Raw genomic sequence first — 16,293 nt, 5'->3', positions numbered from 1 at the left:
CAAATGCAAAATTATCCTTTCATATATGTAGTAGCGCTTCATAACATGACTTAGGAAAGTTCACATCCCTCATCTTCTACATAATTCACAGAAACATAATAGTATTGAAAATAAAAATTGAAATTTCCCTCTATACTCTATGTTCGTCAAAACAACAACATTTCTACTAAACTCACTAATATTCCCACAAGAACACCAATAAACCAACCACTCAATCCAAGAGCAGTACCACTACTGTCTGTTGGGGAAATTATTATCCCCTAGGCAAATGGGCCCATGCCCGAACCAAAGCCCAATTGATTTTGCTGGCCCAACTTGACCCGCTCAGTCATTAGGGCTTAACAGAGTCTTATAACACCTTGAAAACTATATTTAAAACACATGAGATAAATACATTATCCATGAGGAGTAAATGTCTCACTCTCCCACTCACCTCTATCTCATCCCACTAAGGGTTCCACTCAGCCATGACATGAAGGTGGAACAATGTAGTTGATAATATGTGCCTATAAAATATAAATAGGCTGCTATCTCAGGTACAAGATACACTCTGATTGTATATTGAAAATATATTAAACTCTCGACTCTCAATACTTTCCAAAATAGCCATCTGACGCATTGTTTGTTCTTCCTTCCAGATTATGAAAAACACAACAAATCAAAGATCTACACGTAATCAAACTGAAAATTGTTCTAACAGTTAGCTTCAGGCCTTTTCACGCATGTCAAGCTCAACCTTGGTTTTGTTGTCTTTGTATTCTTTGATTGGGTTGGACTGGTTGCAGCTCTCGTACTCCTCCTTTGTCACTTGCTGAATCAATGTCGATCGGTATTGTATTCAAAGACTGAAGAGTCAAGAAAATGAGGAAATTGTTGTTAGGATTGAGAGAAAGTTGAACATCACGAAAAGGTTAAGGGAAAAATAAATAAATAAAAAATCAACCATGATAAGTAAAAAAAAAAAAAAAAAAAAAAATAATAATAATAATAAAAAGATCATAAGAAGTACTGCATGGGAAAATGAAAACTCAATCGGTTCTTTTTATTTTTATTTTTATTTTTTAACTTTTTGCTGCATAAGAATTGTATCGAAACACAAGTCTTCATTCATGAACTGGATTTTATAAAACTCAGTTGATAATTAATGCAGGAAAATGTAAGTAAATCAAAACCCACATGGAAAAGTATGTAAAGAGAGTTAAAATTATTAAAAACTAGTATAAAAGGCATGAAAGAATTAAACTTTACAAGAAAAAGAGAATTGAAGCAAGATGAGATGAGATATTACTGAGAAAATCGCCAACATTGAATCGGTTTTTCTCAGCCCACTGATTGAGAGAATCTGAAGAAGGTGGACTACTCCATGAATTTTCGTTGCCTCCAACCAGAAACTGTCTACCTTCAGAGAAGCTAAGCAAACAAAAGAAGATGCTCAGAATTGGAATAATAGTTCACAGGGAAGCCATTGACTGATCAAACACACTCTGAAAGTATTGACTCAAACAGCATATATACTACGTTTTGACCCAATTAACTCATTGGTTTTGGTTTCCATTTATATAGACAATTATCAGATAGGATAAATAACAGCGGAAGACTAACAACATGCTGTAAACACGTGCGTGGTGATCGAGTACTACTTGGTCAACGTGGTTATGCATGTGTTCTAATATCCTTTGTTTGATTTTAAATACCACAGGATCCGGCCTTCTAACAGCTTGGAATAAATTGAGACACTTTGCTTACAGCAAAGTTGATATCCGGGCGTATGCGTATGCGTAGAGGCACTAACAACAATAGCTTCTCTTAAATTTTTTTAAATTTAAAGAAGTAAACTACCTTTTTCTGATGAAATATGTTATTTAACATTTTCTTAGCATTTCTCATTTTCTTAGCATTCCCCGCTATACTCATTTGCTGGGATTTCTTTACTATAAATAATCAAGATAGAATTTGTTACACGATATAGACTGACATTTTTTTTTTTTATTCAATGTTGGAAGGGGGAAAAGGGGAAAAAAAATAAAAAATAAATAAAATAAAGGTGACTAGGTCATCCTTAGAACAAATGTAATTTATTCAAATAAATTACTCAGCACATCAAAGGGACTACTACCGCCGAAGAAGGCTGGCGGTTAATGTATGCAAAGTTCCGTAAACGAAATAAACTACAGACCAACATAGGGCGGAAAGGGTCGAAATATCCTTCAACCCTGCCAAAATCCCTACGGGGATAAACAACACGACCAACAGTAATTGGTTGAGGGCAACAAGTACGACCATCAGAAGCCGGATCCCAGTAATTGAATTTGGGGAATATCATTGTCAAAAAACGAAAGAAAATGCAAGCAAAAAATAGTCTCCAGCATATGAATAATTCAATGACAAACATGGAGACAGGTAGCCACAAAATACACTAGGAATAGAAAAATACACGAAAAAAAAAGAAGTCACAAATTAGCAACTACAACAAAGGGCAAAAAAAAAACCCACAAAGCATATTGTCTATTTTAGATAGGCGTGAATTAAAATGATCGAGTGCTGGTATATATCATTATCATCATTTGAATTTGAACGAGAGTTATCCTTAATTAGCTTCAACAAGCTACAATAAGAGAAGGAAAATGTTAGATTTACAACACCATCATAACAACTCTTCATATGAGAGTGGGCCCCAGTACGTGGGACCCATCCTCATGTGAGGGGTTGTTATGCACTTGTTGTGATGGTGTAGTACATGAATCAAATCCCAACTCATAGAGAAATGATTTTTGCACATCACTTGTACATTTTTTGTACATCACTTTTTAAAATCAACTATTAGATTTATAGGATTCACAAGGATTCACATGTGGGTCCTACAGATTCAATAGTTTATTTAAAAAAAATTATGTACAAAAAATATATAAGTGATATGTATGTAATATGTTGCTAATCCGTAATATCTTGTATAGGTGATTTAATATCTTGTACGTATAGGTGGTTTCAATGCAAGGAGCTTAATTTGGGTCACAATTAGTAAAGTAATGCTACGCATATAATTCTTATAACACTTTAATAACTTGTTGACACTTATCAAAATGTTGTAAAAAAGTTGTAGGTCTAACATTTTTAAAAAATATAATTTATAAGACAACCAAACAAATTAAAGAGTTAATGATTAACATGTGAAACCCAAGCAGTTCATCCAAATTCAAACAATTTTTTTTTTTTTTCGTAACAAATTCAAACAATTAAAAAGAACAATACCTGCTTATATATACATATATATAAGAAAAAGAAAATTTATGGGAATTCCACTTATGGTGCGTTTGGGTTTGCGATTTCGTAGATAATAAGTACGATTTAAACCAAATCGCAGAACATAAGTCGTTTGGAAACTACGTTTTTAAAAATTTCGATTTGAAAACGTAGAAAATCTGCTTTTTTAGATCACAAGTAAGATAATGTTTTTTTGAAAATGCATAATTTTAAAGGCAAATTTGTTATTTTAAAGGTTAAACTGCGATTTTACCAAACGTTTAACTGTGTTTTTAAGAATTACCTTTTCAAATAGTACATTTTAAAATCGTTATTTTAAATCACACATTTTGAAATCATAAACTCAAACGGACCCTTTCTCTATGATGTTTTGGTACTTGTAATTATACCTTTAAAATTTAAAAAGTTATAATATCATGTTCCCATATTTTACAATTTTGCAATGTCATCCATTTGTTAGGATTTTTGTTAAATCCTAACTGAGAACGCCAAAATATCACTGTTTAAAAAAAATTGCAAGGCTGATCAACCATAGTGACCCACGGCTGGCTTTCATTTTTTTTTTTTTTTTCTTTTTTTTTTTTTTAAAAAAAATAAAATAATAATAATTAGTGAACTAGGGTAATTTTTGTATTTTAGTAAGTTATGCAGGGGTATAAGTCTATAAGAGACATATCATTGCTTGTTTACCATTTGATTTCATCCTAAATCTTAACGGTAGGAATCGAGTAATTGAGGGCTAAAACCAGCAACCTGAAATTACAAAATTTTAAACTTTAAAAGTATAATGACAAAAGTGCCGAAACATCAAGAGATAAGTAAAATTTCTTCTAAAATTAAGAAAGCAATGCATATATATAAGATATAAGAAGCTAATCCATATATATATATAATGATTAGCCTTTATTTTCCAAAGTTCACATGCCTTTGGATCTTTACCGTAATAGACTCGCCCCTCAATCCACGAAGTGCACCACTCATTGTCGGAGCATCCTCCGGTGAGGACGCCGGTGTGGGTGTCGGAGCTACAGTGGTATGCTTATGACTTATAAATGAGAGTGCGACTATAACTTTCTCATCCAATCCTTAAATCTTGACCACAAGCCTTTAGATTTGACAACAACCATAAACTTGAAGTCATTAATCTCACATTCCCTTTCCCTACCATTGATGAAATAGAATGGTCCTGACCGGTCCAACGCAACCAGGGTGCAGCCAGCGTCGTATATTGCAATTGGCTTTGTTTTGTTGCAACTCTCGTAGTCTTCCTCTGTCACTTGCAGTATTGTTATAACCTTGGGATTATACACAAAGACTATGCAAGAAAACGAAGAAACAATATTAGTATTAATTGGATGTGATAAAAATAATGTTAGAGATATTAATTAAATCATTGATTTACTATTTCTTATATCTTATATTTTTGGAATATTTAACATGATATTAGAACAGATATCATAATTTTGAATCCTGACTCGATAGTTCAATTCATCATAAATACTCTTTTTTCTTATAAACTTATACGGTTTTTTAGATAAATAATAATTTAAAAGCAATGATTCATTGCCACCTTTTAATACAACTTTTTACCATCTTGCTTATGCGGCAAAGTGGTCCCTCATCTTATTTTATTTTTAAAACTCAAAAAGTAGTAGAGGACCATCTTGCCACATAAGTAAGGTAGTGAAAAATTATATTAAAAGGTGGTAATGAATCATCATAATTTGTTAATTAGTATCATAAATACTTAGATCTTACAGTGGGATATTCTAACATGTTATGTACACTACGCATAGAATATATCTGAAAACAAATGTATCATAAAAATTGTAGCTTACCATTAATTTCTCAAGTCAAACATACATTTTTAAATAAAATCATACAAAGTGTCCCATCCCGAAGTGCATTTGAAAAAAAAAAAATGACAAATTGAAAAACATGAAAAAATTAACATTTTCAAGCCGCATGCAAGGGATATATTTTTATAAACACAAGATTTTTAAAAATCAAATCATAATTTTACCAAATACTTAATTGTGATTTTAAAAATTATATTTTCTTTAACTCCGTCCTCGAATTGTTATTTTTTCAAATAGTATGTTTTGATACCACTGAATTAAGGAAAAATCCAGATGGAAAAGAATGAAAATATACAAAGAAACTCAAGAATAGTGCTAAATAATGGATGAAAATTTTGGAAAAAGGGAGTTCTAAAATGTATAAGAAAAATAAGACTTGATCGTAAGAAAAGCTAGAGGGGAAATCATGATGAGAGGGCCGGATGATTACCGAGATGATCGCCGACAGTGAAATGCCTTGCCTCAGACATCCCTCCACTAGTCGATATTGGAGCTGCCCATGAAATTTTGTTGCCTCCAACCACGAACTTTCTCGCTTCCAGGGAAGTAAACGGCAAAAGCAAGCTGAGAATCCAAAATGAGATTGTAGTTCTCAAGGAGGCCATAATTGATTCAATCACAGAGACAGATGAATATATTGAGAACAAAACTCCAGTTAATGCTGAGATTTGATCCATGGTTTTGGTTCTTTATATAAATTTTTAAAAGCAACCCATGGATGCTACTGGATTAATTAACTAATCCTCGAATGAAATGGTCATCATAATATTATTTTCGAATTTGGCTTATGCACTTATGGTCGCATATTTTTTTGTGCAAAAATTAATGGTGAAAATTGTAAGATTGAGGGAGGATTAATTCAGTTAGCACTACTAGCTAGAGAATTACAACTTTTATTATAAAGTAATATTAGAAGCTACTTTTTTATCTCACAACTATTCCATAATTTGATGTGATAGTTTCAACTAATTCTTGAATCAGTATTTATTAAAAAAAAAATTAAAAAAAAAAATCTAATTTAGAGTAATTAATTAAGACTGCCACGTCAACAACATTATAACTTAATAATTGTATGATAAAAATGTAATTTTTTTAACAGTACTACTCTTTATTAAAATTTCTTACAAACTGACGTAACAGTCTACTTAATACTATTACTAAAATATAAACTACCATATGACAATCTACATTACATTTACCGAATTTTACAAACCATCGTGACGTCAACTCATACCATTTTCCTGTTATGTGTTACCAATTGTTTGGTTCTTTGATGGACTTAATTCATATATATATATATATCGTACGTGTTACAACTTAATTGGAAAGTTAACTCGCATATAGATGTATGTGCCTCCAATATGACCGGCCGATAGAAGCTGGTTGATTTTTTTATGCATATATATATTTTTAATTATTCTCTAATCTTTTTGCATTGACAAAATGACACATTTGGGATTTGGCTAATGGGGAACTATGTATTTACTCTATACTATCATGTACTCATGTATAGGTGCTTTCAAGGAGCTTTGCATCACGATTCACTTAACAACCAATTCCAATCTACATTTTGCGAAGAAACTCGTAATAAATTATAAATTGTGGATGAAAATGGAGAAAGAAAAGAAAAAATAACACAAGGGATTTAAGAATTACGGGTGCACTACGGCCAAAATGGCCACATCAATCTTGCTCTTATTCTTTGATGATATTTTCGGTGAAAAAAAAACTCGTATTTATAAGAGACCGAATTGGAGTATTTAAAGATTGATAATATGAAATTAAATTTGAATACATGCAATCAAATCCAATTACGTACCTAAAAGGCATGAGATTACAATCAAATCTGAAATCAATTACAATAAGATTTAAATGTATTTAAATTTGATCATATATACTGACATTTTCAAGGGCAAAACTATGATTGTATGACCTTTTTTTTAGAAAAATGATTATCCTACGTGGCTCCTTTTTTTTCAATTTTTTTTTTATGAACCAACTTTTAGTGACAAATTTAAATGAAAAAAAAAAAAAAAAAACCTCTACATAGAATGAGGTGTGACCAATACAGATGTATGAAAGATGTAGGAAAATTATTTTTTATTTTTTTAATTCCAACACTTGTTTTTTACTATGTTGACATGATAAATGCCACATGGACACTAGTTTGTAATAAATGTTATAGGGATTGCCACGTGGTAGTCTACATTTTAATGGATGACTTGACAAATATCATGTAGACTATCATGTCAGTTTCTAAAAAACTTATAGTAAAATTTGTAGTATTCTAATAATTATATTCTTCTGATGGTCTATATTATAAAATAACATGGACTTTTAATTAACACAAATACGGATTAAACCTTGTTGGGACACAATGCCGCTCATTGCGACCACTCTAAAAATAGGCCACTGGTGCGATATCAAGGTCCATAAAATATATAAGTTTGTTTCCCTTAACACCCAATTGATTTTCTGTGGAACGTAGCTCACTATCAGACAAATAGTCTGTAAGTCATGAAATTGAGTCGCAGCCCGCAGGATCCTTATCGTAAGGAAGGAATATTGTTGGGACATAATATCGCTCCCTCTGACCATCTAAAAACAGGCATGTTGGGAGCAATGGCAGGATCCATAAATTAAAGATTTGATTTTGTCTCCCTTAACACCAATTAGTTTTAGGTAGAATGACAGTTCACGGTCTAACAAACCTAACTTAAGAGAAATTCCTAAATAATTAATAAAGAACCATCCAAAGGTTTCTTTTCTTTTTTCTTTTCCATCAAATTATAGTATTTGATCTCATAATTAATATACGTGGTTAAACCCTCTATGTCTCGATCGGTACTCTCAAACTAGCTCCAATTAATAGAGTTGAGGCATGGTACCCAGATGGCTATGGTGTTGGTTCAAAAGCAACCCATGCATGCTTCTGGATTCGTAGGGGTACTAGCTAATTACTTAATCCTTGAATGAAATGGTCATCATAATACTATATTATAGAATTTGGCTTTACTTATATATCGTTGGATATTTTCTGTGCAAAAATTGAAGTTGAAATCTGTAAGACTGGAGGAGATCGAATTATATTTCAGTAATTTTTTATTTTTTTTTTTTTATTTTTTATTTTTTTATTTTTTTTTTTTTTCACTATAAGCAATCTTCACCGTTAGTTTTCATACAAAAAGATCTCTAGCTTGTGGTTTAATTTTTCACTTGAGGTAAGCCAAATTCATTATTTTGAGTGCTACTATGATTCTTACAACTTTTACTATAAACTGACATAATAATTCAGTTGATATTTATCACGCTAACCACTAAAAATTATTCGAACTTGCTAGGTGGCAATTCACATTGCATTTACCACATTTTACAATCTCACATGACACCAACACTTACCATTTTCCTATTATTTCTTACCAATTGTTTGGTTCCTAATTGGTCTAATTAATTTATACATACAACTTGGACAGTTAACACGCTATGTAGAGTATGTGCTTCCATGCATGACCTATGGAAGATAAGGTTGAATTTTTATACATTTACTTATTTTTTTTATTCACTAATCTTTTTGCAATGACAAAAGAGTAAACAGTTCATTGATTAGGTTTAGATGAAAAAAATTCCTGAATGCATCTGTAATATTAATTGTTTTGTTAAAGCAATCTGTTATATTTCTCTAATTGAGTTATAAACGTGTTAATGTATTATATATATATATATATATATATATATATATATATATATATATATATATATATATATAGAGAGAGAGAGAGAGAGAGAGAGCATTCGCTTATGGTTATAATTAGCTTGCAAAAATTACAAAATTACTTCTTCTTTTTTCTTTTTTTTTTCTTTTTTTTTTTTGTGTTTAAATTACAACCTTTGGTTATCCAATAAAATCGCAAGGCAAAGTGATACTCCATAGCTCGTTAATTAGCTGCAATAAGAGGTAATAATTAATATTATTGGACCATTCGCATATGCGAACCACATATATAGGTGCTTTCAAGGAGCTTTGCATCACTAATATTTTTTAAAACAAAACTAAAAAAAAAATCTACGCAGCTCTGCATCACGATTCACTTAACTGACAATTTCTTTCCACATTTTTGGAAGGGCAAAACTATGATTTTATGACTTTCTTATTATTATTATTATTATTATTCCAACTCTCTTGCTATATACCAAGTAAAAAAAAAAGTAAGCTCTTTTGATATATTTTTAATTGAATAACTTACCTCTTCAAAAAAGAAAAAAGAATAACTTACAAGCTACCAATTTTTGGTCCATTATGAAGGCGACCAAGCTAGATTCAAGGGTTTTTTTTTTTTTTTTTTTTTTTTTTTTTTTTTTTTTTTTTTTCTAAAGGATTAAAATCGAAATCTCATCCTACCATTTACGGTTAAATCACTTTAATTATTTAATTAATAACATTTACCGCTTAAATCAAACAAGATCAGTAGTACTGATGCAAAAGGTGCCCTACAAATTCACTTGAAATTTAAAATCACCTCCATATATATATGAAAGCAAACCCTTTGAACCTCGAACAAAATCTTGACGAATCACCAACAACTCCGTTAGAAAATGATCATAACAATAACTTCTGGAACAACCCGCATTTCATAGTATATTTTGAGGAGCAGTCTTTTCACACTTGTTATTGACCCTGATATCGTAAACCCTTATTTCAAAGTGTAAATAATTTGATTTTTCATGTATTTGTGTGTGTGTGTGTGTGTGTGTATATATATATATATATATATATATATATATATATATGTATGTATGTATATATTTTGTTGTTTTTGTCGCATAGATTAACTTTGCAGATGTTATACATGCAGCTACCCATGCATAAATAATATGCAAAGTCTAAAAATCAGCAATGGGAAGTGGTTCCATTTGGCAGCGGAAAAAAAAAAAAAAAAAAAGAGGAGTTAAAAAAGTAAAAAAAGAGAGCCTTTATATCAACTTAAAAATCCAGTTTGACAAATGGCACCAACTTCGGATGATGGGAATTGAATTGAAATTCATGAATTTGGCAACGTGGTGCAGGAAAAATATATATATATATATATATAGCAAATGTGCTGTAGTTTTTTTGATAGTCCTAATAGATATAAGGGACAGTACATATCTCAATTCCAACAAATCCAATTTTAACCCGTTGAAAAAGTCGTAGCTGTGCGTATTGAGACACCATACTGGAGCCTCCAGATAGATAAGAAAATATTTGAAATTCAAAATAAGGATGATAAGGAAGATATGGATTAGCGAGATCTTATGATCACAAGTTAAGAGATCCTATTCAAAAGAAAGATAACAAGTTTGTTATCACTTCATATTTATCAAGGTAACCGTTTTAACCATCGATGATCACTTCGAGTTCTCACAAACATCAACTGAGGAAATGGAACAGATGCTCAATATATCATCAAGCAAAAATGAATTGAAACAGATGCTCAATCATCAAGCAAAAATGAAACATTAATTCATAGCAAGCCAAACAAATTATACATACTGCAACTCCTTCCATACGATTCGTAGTAGCTTCATAACATGACTTAAGATCATGTACATCTTCTACATAATTCACACATACATAATAATATTGAAAATAAAAGTTGACATCTCCCCTCTATACTCTCTGTTCCTCAAAAAAACCACATTTCCAACAAAGTCACTAATATTCTCACAAGAATTGCTATAAACCCGCCCTTCAATCCAAGAGAACCACTAGTACTGTTTGGCGGTGGAGACTGTGGCGATGGAGGCTGTGTTGCTGGAGCAAACTGTGGCGAAGGAGCCTGTGTTGCCGGAGCAGACTCCGGCGCCGGCAATGGAGACGAATGCTTCGGCGAATGGTATCCATGGGATAAAACGACCACAGTTAGCTTCTGGCCCTTCTCACAGCGTCCCTCAGCTTTACTGATGAAATAGAATGGTCCTGACATCTCCAACTCAACCTTCATTTTTGGATCCTTGTATTCTTTGATTGGATTAGATTTGTTGCAGCTCTCGTAATCCACCTTTGTCACTTGAAGCACTGAGTCAGTGTTGGGATTGTATTCGAAGACTGAGGGTCAAGAAAATGAGGAAATTGTTGTTAGGATTGAGAGAAACTTGAACATCAAGATAATGAGGAGAAAAAGACAAAAAAAAAAAAAAAAAATTGTTATTTGGTGGATACGATTGTGATGGTCATACAACTAAGATCAGCCTTTATTGTTCTTTTTGCATGTCCTTGGAGCATGTTTGGGTGAGAAAAAAAAATTTCAAATATTTTTTAAATACTGTTTTTCAAATATCAAATTCTACTCAAATTTTATTTAATTTTGTCTCAAATTTTTTAAATCATCCAAACATAATTTCAAAAAACAAATTCTCTCAATATTCGTAATTTTTTTTTTTTTTTTTGAATAAGAATGCATCTTCAAGCCTAAACTGGATTTTCATATTCTCAATGGTTACCTGTGCACACAGAAAGATAAACGGGAAACAAAAAAATAAAACTCTGTTGATACATAAATAGTTGTTCATGCAAGTCAGAATTAAAAACCATAATTAATTAATGCAGGAAAGGGCAACTAAATCAAAGCCCATATGGGAAATTATGTAAACAGAAAGTTAAAATGATTAAAAAGTAATACAAAAGGCATCAAAGATGTAAACGTTACAGGAAAAGGGATCTAAAATATATGTGGAGTAACAATAATTAAGAGAGAAAATTGAGACGAGATATTACTGAGAAAATCGTCAACATTGAATCGGTTTTCCTCAGCCCACAGATTGAGAGAATCTGAAGAACGTGGATTAGTCCAAGAATCTTCCTTGCCTCCAACCAGAAACTCTTTGCCTTCAGAGAAGGCAAGCAAGAAAAAGAAGAAGGTTAGAATTGGAACAATAGTTCTCAGGGAAGCCATTAATTCAACTACGCTGATGAGGTAAAAGGCTGGGTTTTGACTCTTTTTATAGCCCTTAAGTTTGGTTTGGGACTCGGGTCGGATATTGATTGCTTCGGAACATACGAGGCTGTTCATGAGGGCCACGTGTCAAACACAAAACTGCCTTGTTTCCAAGTAAAGTGTGTCTGTCTTTCTTAGATGACTCAAAATACCCTTTACGTTTTGGCATATTATTGGATTATTGCATTATGGTTTTTTTTTTTTGGTTCCATTTTTTCTTATGGGTTATTAGATTATTGCATTAAACAATTGTTTCTTTCTCAGGCAAAATTTAAGTGCTATCTAGGGAATCAAAATAGAGAAAAGGCGTTACTATAAATGTAGTGGGAACATCCAAAACCTTATGCCGATAGAAAAATATGTCTCTAAGAAGTAGTTTAATTAGTCGGGGACCACACCTCATGAAGCGGAGGTCTCTAGTTCGAATCCACCCTCCACTCTTATATGGACATAAAAAAAAAAAAAAAAAATAGAAAAATATATATTCAATCATCTATTTTATATTCTAATACTGAGAGGCTCTTCGTTGTGCACTTTGTTGCCGGCGGGTCACGACACCAACCGATACATACAAGGGCGTAGTCAAGGAGAAAGAGATATGAGATTCTTTGTGGGCGAAACAAAAAGTTTGGATTTGTTTTAAAACCTAATATTTTATTTAATTGATGTGGCACAATTCAGACCTTTTATTAGAAGAAATAGGAGAAAACTAAATTGAAGGGAAGTTGCTCCCAAATAAATATTATATTTTCTTGGATGTTCATATTGCAAAACCTTTTTAATAAAAAAAAAAGTTTGAGGCTATCTCAACGTTTTGTTCTCCTATAATAACCACGCTTTTAAATTTGCCCTTGGAGTGAAGCATCATCCATTGCCACAATAAAATGTTACATAGTCGAAATAATTCTGCCCATTCAAAATTCAATAACATATATATAATGACTTTACAAGGTTAACAACTATTATTAGATATATACTAGCTAGCTCATAACCCGCTTGTGAGATTATTCATTAATTATAATTTAATTTCAAAACTAAAAACATCTTCATTATATTTTTCATTCTATGTTAAAAAAGTTGTGTAAAAAATTCAATCAAGCCTATCTCAATAAAAAGGCATAGATTTTGATTATCAAAGCATTAATAGTAACAATCTCTGATATTGTTGATATTATACCCATTATATTTCAATAAAAATAAAATTGATATAGTTCTGAATTTTAAAGAAAATAGAGAAAGATAAACAAGATCTTTTTTTTTTTTTTTTTTTTTTTATGCATAAAAAATAAAAAAAAATCTTTCACTCAACATTTAATGCAATGAATCAAATCATCTTACATGAGGTTCAATGCTTAATAAACTCTTTGGTGTTTCAAAAGCATTTCAAGAGATGTGATCATTTCTCATTCCAAGACACAACTCTTGACTACGAGTTCGTCTATACGGAGGACGAGGGTTAGACCCTCGTCCTACGTGGCAGCATCTTTACTTTTTTTTTTTTTTTTTTCTTTTTATTTATTTTAAAAAAGAAAAAGAAAAAAAAAGAAAACGCGGGACGAGAGACTTTCAGACAATCATTGTCCAAAATTTCCCCCATTTGCCAAATCTCACCCTCTCCGACCACTGACCGAGCGCCTCCCACCTAGACGACCGGCCCACCACCATCCCTCTCCCAGCTCAGCGCCTCCCAACTAGACGACCGGCCCACCGACCGAAACCATTCCTCTGCCAGCTCTCTCTCTCTCTCTCTCTCTCTCTCTCTCTCTCTCTCTCTCTCTCTCTCTCTCTCTCTCTCTCTCTCTCTCTCTCTCTCTCTCTCTCTCTCTCTCTCTCTCTCTCTCTCTCTCGGACCCAGCAGAACGGACCTTTCGCCGCCCACCGACCGAGCGCCTCCCACCCAGACGACCGGCCCACACCGACACCATCCCTCTCCCAGCTCTCTCTCTCTCTCTCTCTCTCTCTCTCTCTCTCTCTCGGACCCAGCAGGCCGGCGGTGGGTGGATTTCGGCAGGAGGTGAGGGGGGGAGCAGGGTCTGCGTTGGAGCTCCTGTTTGGCGGTGGGTGGCGATCGGAGGTGCTCGTGGTGGAGAGACGCTGTTCGTGGGGGAGGGGAAAGCTGAAACGATCAGCTTGGTCGGCGTGTTCGTGGCAGCAGCGGTTGGAGGTGGGTGGGTAGGGGGACGGTGGAGATGGAGATGGAGGGATAAGGCTTGGGGGATTTTGAAATTTTGTGGAAGATGTATTTTCTGAAATGGGGGAAACGTGAAAGGTTTTCACGCGTTTTTTTTTTGAATTTTTTTTGAATTTTTTTTTAAAATAAATAAAAAGAAAAAAGAAAAAAGTAAAGATGCTGCCACGTAGGACGAGGGTCGGACGAGGGTCTGACCCTCGTCCTCCGTATAGACGAACTCCTTGACTGCATTGGTCCACTAACTAGCTTTAGGATTTTTTTTCTTCAAAAAAAAAAAAAGAGTAAGATGACCATTTCTTTTTCTTTTTTTCTTTATTTTTTTTTTTTTAAAAAAAAAAAAATACAAACGGATCATCACAATGGCATGACTAATTGTCGCTCAACCAACATATGGTACACACCCCATTATATGTACCTGATATTCAAAGTTATATCTATGCAGCGGAACATATACATCATAATCAGGATAGTAGAAACTAGAAAGCATATCTATAAACATAATTGTTAATCACAAAAGAGCCATTTACAACTCTATCTGTTTAAGGCTTCTTAAACATATTACTTTAATTACATACCAAAAGATGGGCTCTACAAAATACAAGTGTCACGTATGACACGAGCCAACAACAAAAGACTACCAAAGTGAGACGTCAAGTCCACGTAGCTACGACCCCAACGATATGCCTCAGTCGCAGTATCTCAAATACAGAGCTACGGAGTCATCGTTTACATAAGCTAAACCTGTAGCCAAAGCATGATCAGTATCTGTATAATTGTGGGGTTAACCACATCCGTACAAGTGAATGTATAAGTTCACCACCTCAGCAATAAATTACTAAGGTCTCAGCAGTACAGTACTCATTGGTTTTCTCATAAAACGGCATTTTACTTAATCTCTTGTTTACTATAACAGTTATTGTTTTGCTTATGAAAACCTATCTCTTGAAATCACATCATAATAGATAAAGTAAACACAGACATAACATAACAACATTGTTCATATTCCAACATGCTCACATACAAATTCATATTATAACTCAATCAACAATTCATAATTATATCTTAATCACCATAAACAACATTATGCATACTTATTTACCAATTCAATCCACAACAATGAAGTATAGTGCCAAAGGGAACAGAAGCCCTACAGTCCTCAACAACTAAGACTGTGCCAAAGGGAACACCATACTGACTCTACGATCCTCAACAACTAAGACTGTGTCAAAAGAACACCAATCCTACTGTCCTCAACAACTAAGATTGTGCCAAAGGGAACACCGGGCAGTGCCTATCCTTCCCTACCACCAAAACACAATATGCAAGAACAGGACAGGGTACTTAATTGTTCTGGGACTCTTTCCATACTACTGAAGCTGTAAACAAACTTACTGCGGCGAGATCATACAGTTCTGTTGACGAATACGATGCCTATCCAATGGATATCAGTCATCTAGCTAAGCTTTAATCATGGAGCTCCGGATCTATCTGTACTGGCGGCCGTGTGATTCATATATCATATGAAAGTTTTTTTTTTGTACCTTGTAAACAATTATTTATCACGAGAAAAGTTCCTAGAACGACACGTACGGTACTGTATATTAATTGTTCATGGTACAATTTTCTAATGAATCAACTATAGTGATGCATTGCATGATCATATATAATATGAAAATTACATAACTATCATATCATTAATGATACCATAATAAACGTGCGACTTATTGATACAGTGGAATTCACTTGTTTGCGTGGGTTGGGGCTTTGGTTGTTGGAGTGAAAATACAGGAACCTCTCTACTTCCATTTTTCACTAAATAAATGAAGGCAACTTCAAGAAGGTTTTGGCTACTTCAGGGTAGATTTGTCACTAATAATTAATAAATGGCTATTATTTATTTATTTATTTATTTTTAGAGTTTTATGTAAAATTTTATCTTCTATATATAACCTATATGCCACATATATATATATATATATATATATATATATATATATATATATATATA

The 16,293-nt window shown here is 33.0% G+C and overlaps 2 protein-coding genes across 2 annotated transcripts; both read right to left on the bottom strand.

The window, feature by feature from the left end:
• Positions 1 to 451: 451 nt before the first annotated feature.
• On the bottom strand, positions 452 to 5,924 carry LOC133866565 (early nodulin-like protein 13). The gene is made up of 4 exons (XM_062303124.1): positions 5,551 to 5,924; positions 4,427 to 4,576; positions 1,289 to 1,410; positions 452 to 845 (listed from the first exon to the last, which is right to left on the bottom strand). The coding sequence occupies exons 1-4, from the start codon at positions 5,795 to 5,797 to the stop codon at positions 732 to 734; spliced, it is 633 nt and encodes a 210-aa protein (XP_062159108.1). The 5' UTR covers positions 5,798 to 5,924; the 3' UTR covers positions 452 to 731.
• Positions 5,925 to 10,598: 4,674 nt separating this feature from the next.
• On the bottom strand, positions 10,599 to 12,082 carry LOC133866564 (early nodulin-like protein 12). The gene is made up of 2 exons (XM_062303123.1): positions 11,875 to 12,082; positions 10,599 to 11,205 (listed from the first exon to the last, which is right to left on the bottom strand). The coding sequence occupies exons 1-2, from the start codon at positions 12,050 to 12,052 to the stop codon at positions 10,784 to 10,786; spliced, it is 600 nt and encodes a 199-aa protein (XP_062159107.1). The 5' UTR covers positions 12,053 to 12,082; the 3' UTR covers positions 10,599 to 10,783.
• Between the last annotated feature and the right edge of the window lie 4,211 nt (positions 12,083 to 16,293).

The sequence above is a fragment of the Alnus glutinosa genome, chromosome 4 (genome assembly GCF_958979055.1).
Source record: "Alnus glutinosa chromosome 4, dhAlnGlut1.1, whole genome shotgun sequence".
In the NCBI taxonomy this organism is placed as follows: Eukaryota; Viridiplantae; Streptophyta; class Magnoliopsida; order Fagales; family Betulaceae; genus Alnus; species Alnus glutinosa.
The sequence above is the reverse complement of the archived record's forward strand: the minus strand, read 5'-3'. Positions and strand labels throughout refer to the sequence as shown.

Excerpts from the sequence above, each read along its gene's own strand:
- LOC133866565 (XM_062303124.1), bottom strand. The coding sequence starts at position 5,797 with ATGGATCAAATCTCAGCATTAACTGGAGTTTTGTTCTCAATATATTCA. Across the intron at positions 4,577-5,550 it reads CACTGTCGGCGATCATCTCG|TCTTTGTGTATAATCCCAAG; the intron begins GTAATCATCCGG and ends TTTCTTGCATAG. Across the intron at positions 1,411-4,426 it reads ACCATTCTATTTCATCAATG|CTTCTCTGAAGGTAGACAGT; the intron begins GTAGGGAAAGGG and ends TTGTTTGCTTAG.
- LOC133866564 (XM_062303123.1), bottom strand. The coding sequence starts at position 12,052 with ATGGCTTCCCTGAGAACTATTGTTCCAATTCTAACCTTCTTCTTTTTC. Across the intron at positions 11,206-11,874 it reads CAATGTTGACGATTTTCTCA|TCTTCGAATACAATCCCAAC; the intron begins GTAATATCTCGT and ends CTTGACCCTCAG.